This window comes from Orbicella faveolata, unplaced genomic scaffold (genome assembly GCF_042242905.1).
Source record: "Orbicella faveolata isolate gen_17 unplaced genomic scaffold, um_ofav_v1 contig_1, whole genome shotgun sequence".
NCBI lineage: Eukaryota > Metazoa > Cnidaria > Anthozoa > Scleractinia > Merulinidae > Orbicella > Orbicella faveolata.
Window position 1 is genome coordinate 29,802,002 of NW_028301536.1, and position 20,242 is coordinate 29,822,243.

General features: G+C 38.2%; 2 protein-coding genes across 2 annotated transcripts; both read left to right on the forward strand.

The window, feature by feature from the left end:
- Positions 1–435: 435 nt before the first annotated feature.
- On the forward strand, positions 436–3,751 carry LOC110052909 (uncharacterized). The gene is made up of 4 exons (XM_020759102.2): positions 436–556; positions 1,777–1,855; positions 2,069–2,184; positions 2,809–3,751. Exons 1-4 carry the CDS (start codon positions 521–523, stop codon positions 3,046–3,048), a joined length of 471 nt encoding a protein of 156 aa, XP_020614761.2. The 5' UTR covers positions 436–520; the 3' UTR covers positions 3,049–3,751.
- An 8,513-nt stretch (positions 3,752–12,264) lies between these two features.
- Positions 12,265–19,356, forward strand: LOC110052774 (synaptotagmin-7-like). Its single transcript, XM_020758945.2, has 4 exons — positions 12,265–12,482; positions 13,188–13,966; positions 16,391–16,505; positions 18,289–19,356. The coding sequence occupies exons 1-4, from the start codon at positions 12,437–12,439 to the stop codon at positions 18,594–18,596; spliced, it is 1,248 nt and encodes a 415-aa protein (XP_020614604.1). The 5' UTR covers positions 12,265–12,436; the 3' UTR covers positions 18,597–19,356.
- The last annotated feature ends 886 nt before the right edge of the window (positions 19,357–20,242 follow it).

The window sequence follows — 20,242 nt, forward strand, 5'->3', positions numbered from 1 at the left end:
TACGCCGGGGCGTATGTAATTATCTGGTTTGTTCACTGATTATATTTTTGAGACGCTTACTTGACTGCAATATGTGACTGATATAGATAAAGACCAAAACCCTGGTCATATTGCAAGACTCATCCGAGAAAAACAAGTTGAGTCAAAACAAGAAAAACCAGTTTGTAATGAAGGTTCGTTACGTGGGTGAAGTAAATCGACTCGATGATAAAACAAAAGGTGCACCCCAATTTTCAGGCTAACATTTATCTCATTTTCTAACCATTTGTTACAAATAGTTAATTCGGGATTTTCGCTTTCTTGTGCAGAAAATATCAACAGTTTTTGAAAATGAAATGATCGCTCAGCAGTTTTCATTTTAGAACACAGAACGGCGGCGTTTTCAAGTATTTGAGACGTGACGTCACACATCACCAACGCAAAACCAGCTTGTGGTTTATTATGTCAAGTTGCGCAAAGATCATTCCATTTTAGGCTCGGCAGTTACCGTAACAAGAGCAGCACAACCCAGAGATTCAACATGGTTCTTCAACAGTGTCTCGCTTGCAATGCGGTGGTAAGCTTTTAAGGAAATAAGTTAAATTCGGTTACAAAATAACATCAATAATTCTACCAGACTTGCTTGACTCGCTGATATTCAAATTTGCCTTCGGTCGTTAATTTTCATATTCTCAACGGCCCTGTTCCGTCACACAACAGACTACAACGCGCCACTTAAATTAATCGCAATTTTTGCTACTTCAACGATGATTTCCCTCCAGGAAAGCGTGAGTTAACTAACAGTTTTTAATTAGTAGTTTCTAGGCTCGATTTGATAAATTCCCGTCGATTTTTAAGCGCGTGTCAGCGAACGTTGGCGGCTACAGCGAGGCGGCCCTCTCCAAACACTAAACCAGTGACTCAGCAGTGTGTTCTACCACTCAGTCACTGATCACAATCAGGTTAACGATTTTAACATTAAACGACAAATTTATTTTCTCAAAAACAATTGTTGTAAGAGATGATTCGTTTACCAGTTCTGTTCACCCGGTATTAAACACTTTCTTACTCGCTCTTTTCGGTTCGAAGAGTTCCCGTTCAAGTGTGGGCGTAACGCGAGACAAAACGGATTATAGTTTACTGAAAATTATTTTCGCTCTGTGTCGACGATAACGAGCAAATTATACATCTTTAAGCGAAGAATTCACATTGAATTTCCTTGCTTTTCATCTGATGTTGCTCTAGAATAAAGCAGTCTGTTTTTCTTTGTTAATTGTACATTCCCACCCTCAAATGATGCGCGTGGATTTTCGAATGGACTTGACCCTTTTCGATGAAGCGTGCCCGAGTTCGAACAAAACAAATACCCTCCTCTGTCTTGGTTTGATTGCCCTTCCTCGACATTTAATACCTGTAGATTTTTAAGGTTAAATTTTCGTAGATTTATTTCTGCGTGGATAATTCCCAACTGGAGTCGCTTACTGCAACGAGTGTGAAACAAACAGGTATGCAGTAACATGATGCATTACCATACGCCCCAGTATCGAAGAAAAATCTGCCCATAGATGGCAAACATCTACAACTATGCAGAATAATCCACAAGAACATCGGAAACAGCAGAAATCACTTCATATTTCTCTTAATTTGCTTAATTAAAACATTCTTGGTATAAATTTGTTCAAAGGCAAATCAAGGAGTTAAAAAATTCTGCTCGTAATTTCATGTCATGTGAACTTTTGAAACACGGAAGTTGTGAACGTTTGCACGAATATTGACATCCTCGCCCCCTATCCTCAGATAACAGAATCGTGCAGGTCGTGCGTCTGTGGTCACGTGTTTGAAGACGCCAAAAAGATTGGTGGGAAAAGATTTTCAGGTAGGCTTCCTTGTGAATCTGGTAAAACCAGTTCTTGTATGTCATAATTTGAGCAGGTTACACGAATTGTTTTATACACTATCGGACAACACTTAATTTACACGGAGTTGAATGTAAATTTGGCTTTTAGATCAGTCATCGATTAAGGTGTTTAGGCTATCTTGGCCATTTTTCAAATCACTGTGCATACAATTAATACTGTTGTATCTACAGAATACCGTGCTGAGCTGTACACCCGTCTGGAGAACAGAAGAATAAAGCAATTGGTACGAAGAAATAGAAACGCGAACGAAAAGGAGTCGGGGCGGCAGCCACTTAAAGAACGTAAGGTATATATCACGGACTCTACTCTAAAAGCTGAAAAAAAAAGTGGAGGACATCCGAACTTCTCTTACACTTTCACTCAGTGTTGGGAGAGTAATTAGACGGTTCGTATAATGCTGAGAAAACGCAGAAGCAGTAAGCGGAAAAACTGCAATTAGAACAGACACACTTTCAACTCCAAAGCCCGAATTTCGTTAACCTGATATTCTCTTGAATGAATGGACACGGCTGTGCTTGCATTATTTTACAGACGCTAGTTTGCAGCAATCATGTCACAAGAACAAAATGACCGCTGGTCGAACCACGATAGACTTTATCAAAAGTCCTTCGCGTTTGTAAGTAATCTTGGCGTGAAGGTCAATTTGTGCTCCTCTATCACGCACCCAGCGGGTTACAGCCGCCCTTCCCGAAATAGAAAATCGGAGAGATCCGTGACACAGGCTCGACTTGCGCAGCTCCACTTGTGGGAAAGTCTAAAGCCCTGGAAAGATCGCGGTACATTTTTCTTTTGCCAACCAACCAAAAACGAAAGCTATTTCCTAAATGAAACCAAGCAATAGCGCTTGTTTCTATTTTCTTCGTTATCCGTCAACTTGGTTTTAATGTGCTTCGCTTTGTTTGTACTATAGGCCAACGCGGTGATATCCGGGGACACCACTTCGATATTGAAACCCAAGACTCACTCATTTAAGCCGAAAACGTGTCATCGAAGAATAAAAGGCAAACGATTTCCAGGCCCAGTAAACCAATCAGCAAGCACATCTACTGTGCCACCAGAACTAGTGTCCAGGCTTCCAAGTGCTCTACAGGAAATTAACCGAAGATTGACAGGACAGAACCTGGTGTGGTGGACGATGCAATTACAATAGATACAATGGTCAATACTGAGAGAAAACCAATGAAGAACTTAAACCAAGAGATAAACAACCGGTAAAAAAAGCACTGAATGCTGAAAGGAGTGATAAGGTCCTATATCGTCGTTTTAAACAAGATATACGAACTGCGGTGTCCGCGACGAAGAATCTGGTCTGCCTTCAAATGGAATAACTTTATGAGGACAAATTTGTTGACTATGCTTCATACGATAACGAACTGGATAACCGACTTCTCATATTGATGTTGGCCCGGTTGTTCAAAGCAAGTATAAGTTAATGCAAGATAAGCGTTATACTTTGAATTCAGTTTATAAGAATTATCTCTTTTGCCACGTCTCACCACCAATTTTTGTAGTTTAAAAATTATACGAGTGAAACACGGCTGAATTGGTGTCAATCAGCTTTCAATCGAAACTATTTATTTACCCCGGCCGTATATAAAGAGGCAAATGATATTCACAGTATTAATATGTCATGCCTTTGTTCCCTTGAAGGGACAAACTTGACGAAACCGAGTTTCAGTCCAAAATATACTCAAATTAAAAAGAATGTTTGCGACAGTGAATACTGGACTCCAATGAATCCCTGTTATGTTGTCTTTGTTAATTGCAAGCGTGGTAAGATGTTATAGTGTGGACTGTAAATAAAAAAAAGTAAAATATATGACGAGTAATTAAAGTTATACACTTGTATACAATGGTTTTGGTTGATTACTGTAACGTAGTCGAAACAACGTCCCGTGGAAAACAATAGGAACCTTACGGAAAACACGACGGCAACGGCAACGAGAACGTCACCAAACGAAAGGTACGTTTAATGAGAAAAACAATGGCTGTGCACGTGCATTATAATTCTTGGTACATTTCATTTCCGTCCTCTGCAAATCAACAATTAACGTGAAATGACCAATTTCCAAGTTTTTTGACAGCGGGACCCACTACGGCTAATTTTTCGCATTTCTATTCGTGGAACTGAACGCATTCGTAGCATATTCAGCAGGGGCAAGTTTCGCATTCGTAACATATCCAGCAGGGGCAAGTTTTACAACCGACAAACACACTGAATAGATCTATGTAAACGCAAAATTCCAAAGTAAGATGGAAACACACTTTTTAACAGCCGTCGTCCCTGCCGTCGCCGTCGTATATGCGTAAGGTCCCTATTGCAACAGACGGTCTTACTGCAAATATTCACAAAACTCAAGTTTGCCAGTTCGAGGTTACTCCTGGACATGCCTGTATAAATACTGCTTATAGCTGAATAAATAAATAATTTTAAATTAAGTCCAAATTTTTCAAATTCGTCGTTTGTAATCCGTGTTAATCTACTCAATCTTTAACCATTCTTTTTCTTTTATGTCATATTAGTATCTCTTTGTTTTGTTTTGTTTTGTTTTGTTTTTTTCCACCTTTTAGTAAACTACTATTTCCAATTAGTAGAATTCTACTAGTATGCTAATGCAAATGCTGTAATCTGATTGGCTGAACCATTGAACACTATCAGCCATTAGTGTGCAGTGGCTGGAGGTCGTCTAGGAAAGGGCGACGTTTTTTTCGTTTTTCCAAAGTTTTGGAGCAAAATTTTGATGCAAATGGATAATTAAATTCCTGAGAAGTCTAAACGAAGAACTTTTACGGTTTCCTGACTTTTAAAAAAGTTGGAATTATTGAAAAAACTGAGGCGCGTGCGCACACAACTTCAATTTTAAATGGCAATTCAAGCGATCAATCCGAGCGATCTTTTTTAGGCGCAAAGTTTAATAATACCTCAAGAAATAACTGGAAATCATTATTTGAAGTAAATTTTAGTAAGAATTCCGCTAAAACAATTAGATTATTCGCTCGCGATTTCTATGAGGTGATAGTTGATGAGGCCGAAATCTCGAGCTCATAATCTAATTGACAATTAGCACAACAGTGCTAAATATAGCGCTAATCAGAGATGAAAGCTGAAAGCTAAAACCCGCATAATACAATAGAATAAATAATTTTGGTAATTTGACCACTCGGTCATGCAGTTTGTAATATGGAGCACGGAGGAGATGGACGTGGCTAGGTAACGTCCTCAGAATGGATCATCATATACATCCTCGAATCGCTCTCACATGGGTACCAGAAGGCAGAGGGAATCGGGGTCCACCGCGAGAGACATGAAGGAGGACAGTGGAAATTAAGGTGGAAGTTAACCTAAAATTCTGTAAAAGAAATTCGAAGTTTTGTTTTCATCGGAATTTGAATCTTAAGGTATTGAAATTTTATTTTGAGAATTTCTGTTGCTGTAAGTTCAAAGCTCGTTTTCTCAAAACGAGTTTTCTTTTGCCTTTGAGAAAAGATATTTTGAGAAGGATTTGTCTAATTGAGCTGAAATTTTTGTTTTCTTTTCTCAAGTAAGCCCTGCAATTCCCGAGCAGGTGGCGGATTTAATCAGCCGGTGTCAGGTTACAATAGGTATACAGTTCTAGGGTACAAAAGTATTTTTTCATTAACTTTGGTCTTTAAGCTTTCTAAAAATGCAAACCTACTCTCCCCTGCCTCCCTTGTCGTGACGACAAGGGAGGCAGAGGAGAGAGAGCCTGGGAACGAGGTTAGGGAGAGAAACGTCATTGTTTACAACACCAACATGGCGCTATGACGTCATGTGAAACGGTTCGCTTTATCTCGGAAAAACCTAAATTCATGTAATCTCTATCTCTTTGTACATATTTTCTATACAAATGAAATCGATTCTATGACACTTAAATGTTTTTCAAATCAGATATTTTATCAGATTAAATTTTCACGTTCATAAACTGATAAGTGGTTGTGATCGAAGGATCTTCATTTATCGTATATTGTATGTTTGCTGCCGGGTTGGATTTTGCCGATACTAGATATTCACTCACTTCACTCACTCCACTCACTCAATCATTACTTGATTCAGTATTTATAATCATTATAAATTGCTAAACTGTTGCGATAAATTGTTTGTTGTTGTTGTTGTTGTTGTTGTTGTTGCAAAAGTTGGTTATCGATCAATAATGGGGGTTTTTCTCCTTTTTTTCCATTTTTAGGTCCTGTTATAGCTAGATAACATAATATCCACTTTCTGATCATACAATAGCTACCTCTCTTGGGCAGCAGTAGCGTAGCTTCCGTTTGCCTGTTTGTGACTTGTAAAAACTGATCTTGTGTTTTGTGACACATATATCGGCCCATCACAAATTGCACTGAATAACTCCTTGTCACAGTTTGTGACTCCCAGCTGTCGTAATAACACATTGTCAGTGGCAGATCCAGACTTTGAGCTAAGGGGGTTGGGGAAGCCCTGTTTTGTTTGCTTCCCCTGCTGGCTTTTCTTCCTTCTGCGATTTTTTGTTTTTTCACCCAAAATTGCTGGTTTTCAGTGTCACGCAATTCAAAATAGCTCAAAATAAAAATCAAAACCAGTCAATAGATAAAGTCCAGAATCTGGGAAATGAAAGAAAGTAAATATGCAAAGACTCTCGCCAAAATTCTGGTCACAGCAATTTTTCTTATGCGAGATATGCGGAAAAATTTTTTACCCAAATTTATAGAGATTTGTATGGAGACGCCATGCTGGTGCCTATCCGTATGGGCACCAACATGGCGGCCGGAAACCAACAGAAACATCTGTCACTGAGTTTTGCTACAAAAACGTAAATTTATCCCTCGAGAAACTCTAAAACATTAAAATAATGTTTTTTCTGAGACATAAACTGTTCAGATAGCCAAGTTCCCCGAAATAAGACACGCTTTTAACCATCATGACAGCTCTCTAGGCCGTCACGTAAATGACGCGTCACGCAAAAGCTTAGAATTCAAGCGTAGTGTATCACAAAACCAAAACCCCATCCGGAGCGAAAATTTGTATGAATTTTAGTTTTCAGCTGCTCTTATACATCATTAAAGTAAAACTCAGGAAGATCAATAGTTTTGTGGTTCGAATTTTAGTGACGTCATGTGAAAACCAGCTATAAGGGGGGCGGGGCCCCCGAGCCCCTCCCCTAGATCCGCCACTGATTGTCACCGTGTTGTAGTGCGTCGTTAAAATGAGAATGAGCAGCAGCTATCTAGAAATTTGACTCAGTTTCTTTTCTCTTCAACAATGAGACAAAGATATTTAATGTAAGGTTATTACTCTAGTGCTAGCCACTTTCAGGCATTTCGCGCTTTGCATGATTTTGTCTTTCGAAATACCTTTTGAGAAAATTCTATACAGCAGCTTGCTTTCATTCAACTTTGTTGCCGTGTCAACACCATATGCTCCTTTGTAACGCGTGTGAGCAGCTAATCAAACGGATAACGTATACATATTGAAATGAAGATATTATGTTTTTTCAACTTTGGGAAGGCATTTGCCGTGGTTATTCGCTCATGGACGAGATGTTGTAGTTAGGTGATTGAGAATCGAACAACATAGCAGCAACGAGACTTGATTTTACACGAGGCTCTAAATTAGGCATAGTCAACGCCCCGGCCAACTTTCCTGAGATGGAGGTCGCTGAGGGAAGGAATAGAACCCCCTCCCCATTCCCCACACATTCTTGAAACATATATTGGTTTTTATGGGCCGTAAAAAATAGCTACAATATAGACTAGTATTTTTCCTGTTTTTGTGTGAAAATCAAAATGAAGCATTGCTTTCTAAAAATATATTTAAAAGTGCACAAACACTTTTAAAATCGTTCTTTTTTTATTATTTAGGTTTTACACAGCCTCTTTGACATGGGATTCCCATAAAAACCACACTTCCCAACTAAAATGTGCGACCAAAATCGTCACTAAATGTACTGGTTGCTAAGTACGCCGGTTTACTTTGTTGTGATTCTTGATATTAAGTTTCCTATGATTGTTAAAACACTTTCAATGGATTCTAAAACCTGAATGAAGAAAAGAGGAGGGGAAGATGACACTAGTTCTTCCGTTTTTTTTTGTTTTTTTTTTTGAGTCTGCAGAACGCGACAATGTGTTTTTGCAAGTTACAACTTTTGACATTTTAAAATGCAACATATTACAATTTTCGATAGCTATGTTATGCCAGCTTGACAGATGTCTGCCGGTGAAAGAAACTAGTTCTTTTCATGTTAGCTTTTGGCAAACTCAAACAAGATAAACAGTTTTTGTAAACAAAAATCGTTTCTCTCACAGTTTAGGAACACTGTTTGTGACAATTTATCGCTTACGACACAGAAGAAACAGAGTAAGGCCATTATACGAGGAAAATAAAACGTACTTTATTTTCCTTGTTTAAATTAAATGGCCCTAATGTAGATTTATTCCGAATTTCTTGTTTAAATGGCCCTAATGTAAGCTCATAATGTCCAAAGTTCCTTCAGTAAGGAAACGAAACTCGGTATTAAAAGTGAACGGATTGACTCTTGACCAACCGAAGAGTCAACAATGTTATCTTTTTAACTGGAAGACCCGGCATAGCCTACATAGAATTCCATTCCAGCCCTCGAGGCCAACAGCCCTTTAAGCGAAAAACGCCACTGACCTTTTAAAGATTCCAGTGAATCACTCAAAGACGTACAGTATGAGTTGAATGAGATATTTCTGTACAAGGAAATAATGTATGCGCAACAATATCGGCAAACAGAGTTTCATTTTCATCAGTACAAAACTTCACTTTTCAAAAAAAGGAAGAAAACAGTTGTCATTGCGAAAGGTTTTAAGAAAGGTATTTGTATAAAATAAAATAAAATATGCCTGATTTGCGACACACGGCTATTGTCTGAACCAAAACTAAAACAATTTGTTCAGCGAACGAAATATCAGGCCACGTGATTTTCTGTTTTATGTTCAGGTTTGTCCTGTTGGCGCATCTATTCTATGTTATTTTGTCCTTTAATTTTTTTCTTGGACTTTTAAGTGAGAAGTTCAGGGTTTTATTAATAGTATTTCCCTGACCAGGTTTGTTACTGTTTCTGTAGTTTCGAGCTAACTAAACACACCAGGCCCACGCTATACATCATCAAGTGTCTCACCAATCTCGTTTCCAGGCTTGCTCCGTGTGGAGGCTGAACATGGCAACGTTTCCAAAGCAAAAAATCCTTTCCCCGGTCCTAGATGTTTTTGTTTTGTTTTTTTTTTTTACTTCCTTCTTCTACAGATTTGAAACAGTCTTGTTAAAACGAAAGATAAGAGAAAGAAAATAGACAAAACCTTTGGAGCCAGGGTAGAATCTAGGGTGAGCTAATCGCAAAAAGATTACTTAAAGAAGTTTCAGCTCATGTTGGACCTAATCTGTAAAATGTCTTGAATAATTTCTTTTATTAAAAACTGGATCGTTGGATGATGCAATTCGAGAGTTTTCATTGGTTTAGCCATCATGGGTTATGAGCCATTATACCTTGCTCTTCTGAAACATGGTAAGCTTACGCGTGATTTTTTGGGGTGTTTTTATTTTTATTTTAGTCTAGTTGTCTATATTTGGGGACGTTTGTAGTAAAAGAATTATTCCACTCTCGCTTGCTGCCGATGTGAGACGATTATAACCAACTCGGCGCTACACGCCTCGTTGGCTATCTACCATCTCATATCCAACAAGCGCGAGTGGAATAATTGTTAATAAGTCTTCATTTTGCCCTCAGTAACGTTGGCTTCCATTTATTTTCATTACAAGGCATTATTTCAAGATTTTGATGGTGCGGTGAGTAGAAAGCAATTTTTAGAAATGAGCACCCTTGACTTTTTCTTTTTCTTTTCTTTGTCGGTGTTCCCAGCGTCTTCTCGTGGTATACCTAGGAATGTCCTACTTGTCACTTATATTTTATCGGTACACCGAGAAAATGCAAGTGGACTCGTGGCATATTCCATGATTCACCACGAGAAAGTGTTAAGGGCTTGGTTTCTGACCCAAAAGGCCATATTCGTGTTCCCGGTAATGGACTGGAACTAGTTTGTAATGGAGGCTATTGCCAGGGATTATCATTAAAAAAGAGAATAATGCCATTTGTCGTTGAAAAGGCTCCCCGCATTAGACTCAGTTGCAAGCTAGTTCCAGTCCGGCAATACCTGGAATACGAATATGACCTATTCATTGCATCATGTTCATTTGAGCACGGTTTTGAAAACTTTTTCTACTTAATTTGCTGGAAAATTTCGTCAGCCGTGAAAGGTGATCACGTCATAAGTGGTACCCTGGGCGAGAAGCACTCCATGGCATGATGATACATCAACTTTTTGAATTTGTTACTTATTATAAAAAAGGTAAAATTTGCGTCAGGCCAGTGGCACATACAGCCGGAACTTATCCTGGTTTCTGAAACGTGAAGAGACCAGAGGTATTTCTTTTCTCCCCGGCCCCTGGATGGGATGCTAGTTCATCGCAGGGTTAACCCCGGCATTAAATTTACCGGTACCCAATTATACACCTGGGTGGAGAGAGGCACTGTGAGAGTTTAATGTCTTGCTCAAGAACACAACGCAAGACGGGGGAACAACGAAATGACCGCGACCAAGCCTCAAACGCGGAACGCTCGATCCGGAGTCCACCGCGCCTCCATTGCTTTTTATCATAACCACATTTATTTATCTACTTCTTTCCTTTACTCAACTTTCATGAGAACCATATTGTAAAGTAGATACGATCCCGAGTCTGATTTAAGGTCCAGTTCCGTCAGCTTGAACTGGACTGCCACAGAGAGGAGCGTGGGTCTAGTAGCGAGCATTGAGCCGCTCGTACATCCTTTATCTCATTTCCTTGGTTACAGCTAGACTTTCACAAGAAGTGAATGTAACCCGAAAAGCCCTTTAATATAATCTTATTATGGGGTCGCAATCCGTTTTTTGGAGATAATGCGATTTACAAGCATTAACTGACCCACCCGACTCATCTTAATGCCGCAAAAGTTGTCCATGATATTAAACAATTAGTTTATGAGCTCGAGATTTCTATCGCGTGATAGTTGACGAGGGCCGAGTCAACTATCACACAGAAATCGAGAGCGAATATTAAATCTAATTGTTTTAGTATAAATCTACTAGTCGTTCAAAACTTTATCCAAATCTCTTCACAGGCACTTCGAAAACGCAAGAAAGAGGCCGCCCGTTTGCTAAACAACCGTACACTGTTGACCTCCTCACTATCTACAACAGAATAGATAGCGAGCAGCTTTGCCAATCAGAGAACGGCATCGTGATGAAACGCTGGTAGATTTAGATATTGTAACGCAAGAATCATCCAAAAAGAAACTGAATGTGAAGCAATTTAGGTTTATTTTTTGGATCAATTTTCATTACTTGATCGTAAAAGAACGATGGTAGTATAAAAACAGTACAAAAATCGGGGGTTGATGATGGGCTGATATTTTAACCGACATCTGATCGCTGGGCGACATCTGACAAAGATACTCAACACACACTTTACACACCTTGATATCGGTATCGTTTTAGACGCTTAGCATACATTGGCAGAAGTCTGAAAAGCGGCAACAAATGTTGATGAAGTTGAAATATATATTGCTTCAGTTCATGTTCTGTGTTGTTTACGGTTTGAATGTTAATCAACAAACACAGCAGTTTTAAGATTATTTTGTTCCTGATCTCTCACGATCTTACAAACGTTACTGTGACTCAACTACGTCAGTAGCTCATGGACAACGTCAACTTTAAACGGGATAGATTCTTTGGTCAGTGATATTGTTTTTTCTGTTTGCTTTGAAAAACATTCCTGTGAGTGTTTTTAAACTACGCCCACGGGGTATAAAGAATACCCCACAGTACGAGGCAATAGAGCAATGTGTTCGTCTTCTTCCAATTGACTCTACTCTTACTAAATTCTAACGGTATTGTTTTGAAATTCATTCTCAGAAGTGTCTCGATTCTTTGTATAAATTGTATTAGTTCTTTTCACGGATCATTGATCGTGAGTAAGGCGGAATTTCAGAGTAACCTCTTGATCCCAATGCATGAATTATACATCAAAGCGTATATAATTTATCCCCTGACAACTATGAAGTTCATGCTTAAGCCAAAAAACAGATCGTCATTTACGAGTTGCTGAATAATAGACTGATAATGACGTTAAGAACACTGCGCGTAGGTGCGCGGCGCTGTAACAGTAATTAACAACAATTCGTTCCCTCCAAACGTGGGTCCGTTGGCATCACAACATATGGACATGTAAATTTGGCGCGAATTTTCCGCTTTGGAGCCAAATTCTTTTTATCGTTCCTGCCAATCAAGCTTAAGTTGCCATGGGGAACAATGAGTTAATAATTATGCGTGGTGAAAAAGTGAAAAAACATTAAAAGTTCGTTCATAAGCACATCGCAACCGATAATTTAGTGGTCGCGCAACGAATCGGTCAGTTAAAAGTTGCAAGTGCGCGTCGAATGTTGTAAAGAAATGAGAGAAATGGATCAAAATATTGCTCAAAGATGATTGCCTACAGTGTCCAACAATACACTTCTCAGGATAACACAGGCGAGTAATATTAGTTGGGCTTTGTATTCGATTTTCCCTAATAACACGAGGGCCGAGAACTTAACAAAGCAGGTTTTTGTTCTGTATCATCCGCAAGCAGTGATGATGATTCACTCATGGGCCTGACACGAAGATCGACGCCTAACCCCCTTGCTCCAGGGTTCTTAAATTAATTGTAAAATCCACAAAGTGTATTTTAAGATCGAAGGTTTGAACGGTGCGGCGGAATAGCCAACGGTTTGATGAATTGAGCTGTTTATGTTAAGCTTATCTCTAATGGAAAACTTGGAGATGAACACTTGATTAACTTCTGCCCTGCTGCACCCAAAAGCACAGAAATGAATCTCTTATTGCTGCAAAAAAAGCCGAGCGTGTGAAATGTAGTTCGTTTGGAAAATCGTTTGTTTCATTTCCACCGGAAGCAGTCAACCTTGAAGTGGCTTTGTGCGTTTAAATGGCTTTACTGTCGTTCTTTCTTCAGAGCTAACGAGCGATAAAGACAAAAAGAATTCTAATATTTTGACCGTTTTTAACAGATAATAACCACTACACCTTTAGGAAATTAACGTTCTTGGAAACATAATTTTTCGGTCAAATAAACAACAAATTCAAAATATAATTGTAAAAAGAAAATGTTTAGTTTGTGTTTTTCCATATCAAATAACCAACAACATAACGCTCTCTCTGTCACTTTCTATTCCACAGTTGTTTACGGCCCTAACATTGTAGCTGTTATTGCCAGCATTGTTTCTCTCGCAAGTATAGTAGTGTTGTGTAGCTGGTGTTACAAATGTTGGAAGGGGTCAGAAGACGACAAAGAAAGCACTGGAAGTGGTGATTACGATTCGTCCTCGGACTCTCAACTGTATGGCGTTCCCGGACACAAATACCGTGCATTTGCCAGATATTCATCGCTGTCAGACGTGTCACCGCCTGAAAAAAGGCTCGAATCACCCATACTCGGTCATCAGAAAAAATCTTTGAAATTTTCTCAGCCCCCTCCACAAGAGTACGACGTCCAAGCGCCCCAGCCCGATGTTTCCAATATCGTGATTCCTCCCGAACCACCCTTGATCGAAACGTCTTCTAAAGAGGACCTTGGAAAGCTTTACTTCTCAATTACCTACGATTCCCAAGAAATCGTTCTCTCGTTGAAAATTATTAAAGCTTCTGGACTACCCGCCAAAGATTTTAGCGGAACCAGCGACCCCTTTGTAAAAATTCTGCTTCTTCCAGACAAGAAACACAAAATGGAAACTCGAATCAAAAGGAAAAATCTAAACCCGACTTGGAACGAAGTTTTTAGATTCGAAGGATTCACACACAGCAAGTTATTGAGTCGAACGTTGTATCTTCAAGTACTGGACTACGATCGTTTTTCACGAAACGATCCGATTGGAGAAATCGAAATCCCACTCAGCGATATTGATTTGGGGCCCATGACTCTCACATTTTGCAAGGACCTACAGCCCTGTAAACGCCAGGTATGGTTTGTTGTAAACTTTTTTTTTTTGGTTTACTAATTAAAAATTGTTTTTTCGTGCACCAAAATATTCCCTTATCTTGTAGCTCTTGAAGATGCTGGTTGTGGTGCCACGCAATATTTTGGCGCGGCTTCTTTAAAATGGAAAGTTATGAAAACATCTCAGTGGCGCCTCGCGTAAACGGCTTAATAAATTTTTCAGAAATGGTTTTGTTTTTGTTTTTTTTGAACTTTTCTTGTGTTAAATCCTTTTAACTTCACAATACAATACTCTCGCGAGCAGGGTCCAAGAAACAATAATTATTATTGTGGCAGATGGATGTCTTATCAATAAATACCGTACTTACAGTAATAAAGTTCTATGAATACTAATATTCTGATATTCAAGGGATAGTAGACAACATGCCGAGCGCAGACTGCTGTATGATTAGAAAAGAAAAACTAGATGTCTGTAAAAAATATGACAGTAATAAAAAAATAGCATCCCTTGAGAGAGTTTTTTTTCAAGACAAACCTTTTGGTGAAAAAAAAAACGAATAAATAATTTAAAGAGTACAACTGCCCCCCTCTGTTACACGAACAACTTTAATTTATTCTTTTCAATTACAGTCTGATATCTGGTTTTTTTTTTACTTTTAAATTTTTTTACTGTGTCTGTGATGTACATAAAGGACACTTTCAGAATTTAAGCTGATACCTTTGAATAGAAGCTAAGAGCATAATGAAATTTGATACTCTTCATCCCTTCGTAGAAAGGCTCTGAAATTTAAGGTTGTGTAAATTTTAAGATTGGAATACCTCTAAAGTTCAATGTATTTTTTTATTGTATTTCATGATTTCTGAATATTTTTAGCTGAAGAAGAATGAGTAACCATAATAAATGCATTTGAAGATGGCACTAATAGAAACTTAATTCAGCATTGAATGTGGAAAGTGTTTCATTTTTGATCTCTTCACCTCAAAGTAATTCTCATTCCTTTTTCATTATATAAAAATTAAAACCCTGGTAATGAAAAATTACATTTGATGTTTTGGAGGAACACTGAGGAAAATACATCAAATAGATTGTAATCAGTATTGGATAGAAATTAAATGCTCACAAATAAATAAAAATATTATATTGCTAATTCTTACAGATGTTAAGTTCATCCGCATCCCACATTAAAAGCAGAATTACAGTATGCCAATAAAATGTGGGATTCAAACTCCCACATTAGCTCTTTATCGACATTATCTGGCTATCAGTTGTCACTGGCCTGTTCAAGACATTTATTATAAGCTGGTTTCAGTTTTCCTACATCATGTTTCCTACTTGCTGATTATTCTGGAGACACTTAAAGGTCATAAGAGTCTTTTTGTTACATTGACTAACTTCAGTTTTTTTTGTTAAGAATTCATTGATGCATTTGCCTAAAGAGCAAAAAATTATTTCAAGCATTTTGATAACCTTTTTTCGATGTTTACAATGAATGGAATAAAGCAAAGCATGTCACATCGTCATAATGCAGTTCCTATCGGTTTTAAAATAATAGGAGATTCTGCCATTTAAAATGTAAATCATTGACACGTAGGTGTATTGTAAATTGACAACAAAAAACCAAAGTATTGATCTAAGGAGACAAATGGTTTGAGAAAGTTAAGAGTAACATTAACAAGGACACAGATGAATTTGTTAACAAAGAAATTTTATTTATACAAAAAATCCACTGAAGGGAAAGTGTTTTGTTTTTGTCATTTCACTCCTTTTAAGTGCCAATTCTGACTGTTTCCTCATAAAATCTTTATTTGCTTTATTAATGGAAGGAGCTAAGTACACAGAAAAGATAATTTAAAGTGATTAAGATTTAATTAAAATGTTTTAGGCTTGAGTTGGTTTCCTAGCAATTTGTGAAAACTCCCACAATATTGTCCTTTCTGGAGATTATGTCTGCTCTCCAAAATAAAATCACAAAAACTGATATCAGAAGAAAATGATTTATGCAGAGCTTAATAACAATCACAAGTTGTTGCAAAGTGTATACAAATTCAAATTGTAGCAACTTAATAGAATGAAAGCAAACTTTTATCACTTGCATCACAAATAAAATGTATGTATGTATGTATATGTATGTAATGATGCAGCATAATAAAAATTATTATATACAAAAGAGGCTTCACTGGATTTTAGTTATAAGCCCTGCTTTTAACACACAATTTAACTTATTCTCCTAAACAAATGCATACACATTTCACAATACTGTTGAACACCTTCAGAAAAACAGACACCTATATCACAGACAAGTACACTTAGTCCCAGAGAAAATAGAATTCATAAATCTCCACAGACACAGACACCTCCATGATATGGACACCCAGTTCTGCCCCTTTGGTTTGACTGCAGTATTCCGGAAAAATTAATTTGACTGGATTATTCTCTGTTCAACAGGAACACTTGGGTGACCTCCTAATCTCGATGATGTACCAACCAACAAACAACAGAATTGTAGTAGTAGTCATGAAAGCCACAAAGCTAAAGAAGATGGATGTCATTGGATCTTGTGGTAAGAAAACAATATTGATCCTGGTAACTTATCCTTGAAGTGTACATTACTCTAAAATGCAGATATCATGCACATACAGGTTGGATCACTCCCTAACTTTATCTGTTTATTAGGTATGTGGCGCCAAAAGGTAAGGTTTTTCAGCCACCTTGGTCATACAGAGATTATAGGATGTATCCATTGTGAGGTGAAAGGGGTATCACTTTTTGGGTCAGATCTGACGTGGGGTATTAAAAATTCCATATTTAGGCGGTTAATACATCAAGAAGTGGGCTGCGCAGTCTCCAAAAACATTTAGGCCACAATTTTGATATCCCCATCTCTGTTAAATTGTCTCAATTTTAATGCTCTTGAACTTCTGTCAATAGGAGAAGCTTTGCTGATGTCATTTTTCCTCACAATTTAACATACAACTTTGCGCAGAGAAGGCACCACGCTAGACAGGAATTGACAACAAACATTTCATGAGCTTGTGAAACTTAGTAATTGATGAAATTTATGGCTCTTTGAGTGTAATATTCAAGGAAATATTGGCTTTCAAACACTGGAAAAAATTCTGAGAGGAAAAAGTGCTAATGAGCTCAGACATTCGTTCTAAAATTTTGAGTTTTTAACCCTGGGTCACACAAAAAGTATTCAATACATTAGGCTCAAATTCCTTGGGACAGTTAACTACCTGCTTCATGGCAGGAAAAAATGTTGGCCTGCAGTACTTTTAGGGAGATATTCAGTATTTTATGAAAGCTGGGGTGGGATGAGGGGGGTTAGGTAAGGTTAAGTCTGCATACAAGCCAAGTGGCGCATCAGGCTGGATCTTATCCCGGTTTCTGTAGCATGAAGTGACTAGGAGTATTTCTACTCCCCCCTGGATGGGATTCTTGTGCATCTCAGGGTTACCCCCAGCACTAAGTTCGCCGGTAACCATTTACACACCTGGGTGGAGAGTGGCACTGTGAGAGTAAAGTGTCTTGCCCAAGAACACAACACAATGTCCCCGTCCAGGGCTTGAACCCGGACCACTCGATCCAGAGACGAGCGCACTAACAATGAGGCCACCACGCCTCTCACTGGGACGAGGGGGGTTGGAGTACCCTAATCCCCGGACTGAATAGTTTAAGTCTGCATGCGAGCCAAGTGGCCCATCAGGCCAGAACTTACCCCGGTTTCTGTAGCATGAAGCAACTAGGAGTATTTCTACTCCCCCCTGGATGGGATGCTAGTCCATCACAGGCTTACCCCCAGCATTAAGTTTGCCGTTACCCATTTATACACCTGGGTGGAGAGAGGCACTGTGAGAGTAAAGTGTCTTGCCCAAGAACACAACACAATGTTCCCGGCCAGGGCTTGAACCCGGACCGCTTGATCTGGAGACGAGTGCACTAACCATGAGGCCACCGCTGAATAGACTGTAGTGCATATTGGTGCGGAATTGAGGTCAAGGTGGAAAAAAATACAGGCAATGTAAGAAAATGTCCACCTCAGCTTTTTTCTCGTGTTATTGTTTGTATACACTGAGTGTACAAGACTGTCCAAGCAACATCCCCTTTTAATCCTGAATTCTATTCTATTATTTTCTATGGAACATAAACCAAACCCATGTGATTCAGTTTACACTTCTAATAAATAAATAAATAATCTTTGGTATTTTAGACATGAAATAGGTAGGGCACAGGACTGGCATCCTTTTCTTACAATTTTTCAAACACTTCAAGTGGAAATTTAATATGGTTTTGCTTTACCTTTTTGGTGTTTCATAATAATTAACTTTTAATTAATTTTTTAGATCCATATGTCAAGATCTACTCTATGCATGGAGGAAAGAGACTAGACAAGAAGAAAACACCCATTAAGATGAGAACGAAGGAACCTGTGTGGAATGAATCCTTCATATTTTATGTCCCAGTTGACAAACTAAGAGACATAACATTTGTTTTCACTGTGATGGACTACGACCGTATCACACAAAATGAAATGATCGGTCAGGTTATCTTAGGATATCGCACTACTGGGAGTTCATTGCGACACTGGACTGAAATGATGGGCAACCCCAGGAAGCCTGTGGCCCAGTGGCATAGACTTCAACTTTACTAGACAAAAGCCAAAAAAATATTAATTCTGTGGTGTAAAATATTATAATAATAATTCTACACTGCGTGTGTAATTTCACCTCCTACATCTTTCGTCAGATTTCATCCACACCCAGACAAAGAATGAGTAATATTTAACTTCTAATCAAGTTTCATGTTACCACAAAGATTTACACATCAACACTAAAGTAACTGTAGTAACATAATATTCTTCTGATAATTGAGAATATCCACATGCAGGGCAGTTGACAGATTACTAGTAACCTCGAACAGGGTTCATGCAAGCCATTTAATTTGATCTTTAAAATTTGAAGGCCTTGAAGGTATTTTATTCAAAGTGCATTTGTTTAAGTTTTGTTCTTAACATCTTTAACTTAACACTTATGGATTTCATGTAGACAAGAGTTTCAATAATGGACTGTTTAAGACCTCTGATAGTGCATTCATGTAGTTTAAGCCTTCAATGTTCTTCCCAAAAAAGTATGAACCTTGAGCCTTATGCATGTTCTCTACAGACCTGTTTATTGTTCTCTGATCATTGAAGTCCATCCTAGCCAAAGGTCATTTGTTGGTACAAGGGAGGTAATTCAAGGTAGGCAATTCCCAGTTAAAGAGTTTCTCACTGTACATGTAGGTGGAGATATTACACCACAAACATTACAAGATGTATAAAAATTTAAAAAGTGGTATTTTCAATTATGATACTAATTTAAAAGACTTGAGTGCTCAGTGGTGAAATAAATTATATTGTTCATGGTTGTTCATTACAGTCATTGTGATTTATTTCCTTATGTCTTCACTCCCAAAGATCCCAACCCTGGCTATTAACCTGAAGGGTGTCAAGGTATTTACCCTGGGGGGACCCCCGTATAAAAAGGACAGGGGTGCTCCTTGGAAATTTTAAAAAGAAACTCAGAGGTACCAAGATCCTGTTTTGAGTGTGTGGCTTGAATTTTTTCACCCCTAGGAGTTACCAATTCTAAGACAACGCAATATCTCCTGTCATATTGTTTGCACCTCAATACCCTAAAAGGTACCAAAACTGCTTTTTAACCCATAAAAGGTATGACGAGCACCCCCATCCTTTTTATGGAAGTTCCCCCAGGTATTTACTGCTTTAATGTGACAACTTGTTTTCTAAAATATGCATGTACTTTATGGGTGAATGTCAAATGGAACAAGTCATACATCTCTTGTTGTTGAACCAAATTTACTCTCCTTACTTGATATTCTTTACTAGATTGAAAATAAAGTACATCAAGATCATTGGTAACAGTAAATTTGGTTCAACCACAACCAATGTATGGCTCAGAGCACTCATGGAATTCAGTCGTAAAGAAGATCACTTTCTGTTAATTGACAGAATTGGACACATTGATTTTGATTGTCTGGGGTAGATGTAACCTTTGACACTTTAGTAGAGCTTTTTAAATCTTGCATAAAAGCTAGCCATTCTTAACTGGAGCTTAAACTTTGTGTGGCATGTCACCGCGACACACATAATAAAAAGAGTGGAATTAATCTTTCTGCCTTCTATTTTTTATCAGCAGCCTAATTTTGATTCACCCTCAGCTAACAGAATTATATTTGAATGCTAATTCATGAATCCATAGTTTCAAGCTTTCAATGGTCAACATTCTAACCTGCTGC

What these genes read in the sequence shown, in the direction of transcription:
- LOC110052909 (XM_020759102.2), top strand. Translation starts at nt 521, where the DNA reads ATGGTTCTTCAACAGTGTCTCGCTTGCAATGCGGTG. An exon ending in TGGTGGGAAAAGATTTTCAG is followed by an intron (nt 1,856 to 2,068) that starts GTAGGCTTCCTT and finishes TTGTATCTACAG; the next exon opens with AATACCGTGCTGAGCTGTAC. An exon ending in AGCCACTTAAAGAACGTAAG is followed by an intron (nt 2,185 to 2,808) that starts GTATATATCACG and finishes TTTGTACTATAG; the next exon opens with GCCAACGCGGTGATATCCGG.
- LOC110052774 (XM_020758945.2), top strand. Translation starts at nt 12,437, where the DNA reads ATGATTGCCTACAGTGTCCAACAATACACTTCTCAGGATAACACAG. An exon ending in CACTTCTCAGGATAACACAG is followed by an intron (nt 12,483 to 13,187) that starts GCGAGTAATATT and finishes TCTATTCCACAG; the next exon opens with TTGTTTACGGCCCTAACATT. An exon ending in TACAGCCCTGTAAACGCCAG is followed by an intron (nt 13,967 to 16,390) that starts GTATGGTTTGTT and finishes TCTGTTCAACAG; the next exon opens with GAACACTTGGGTGACCTCCT.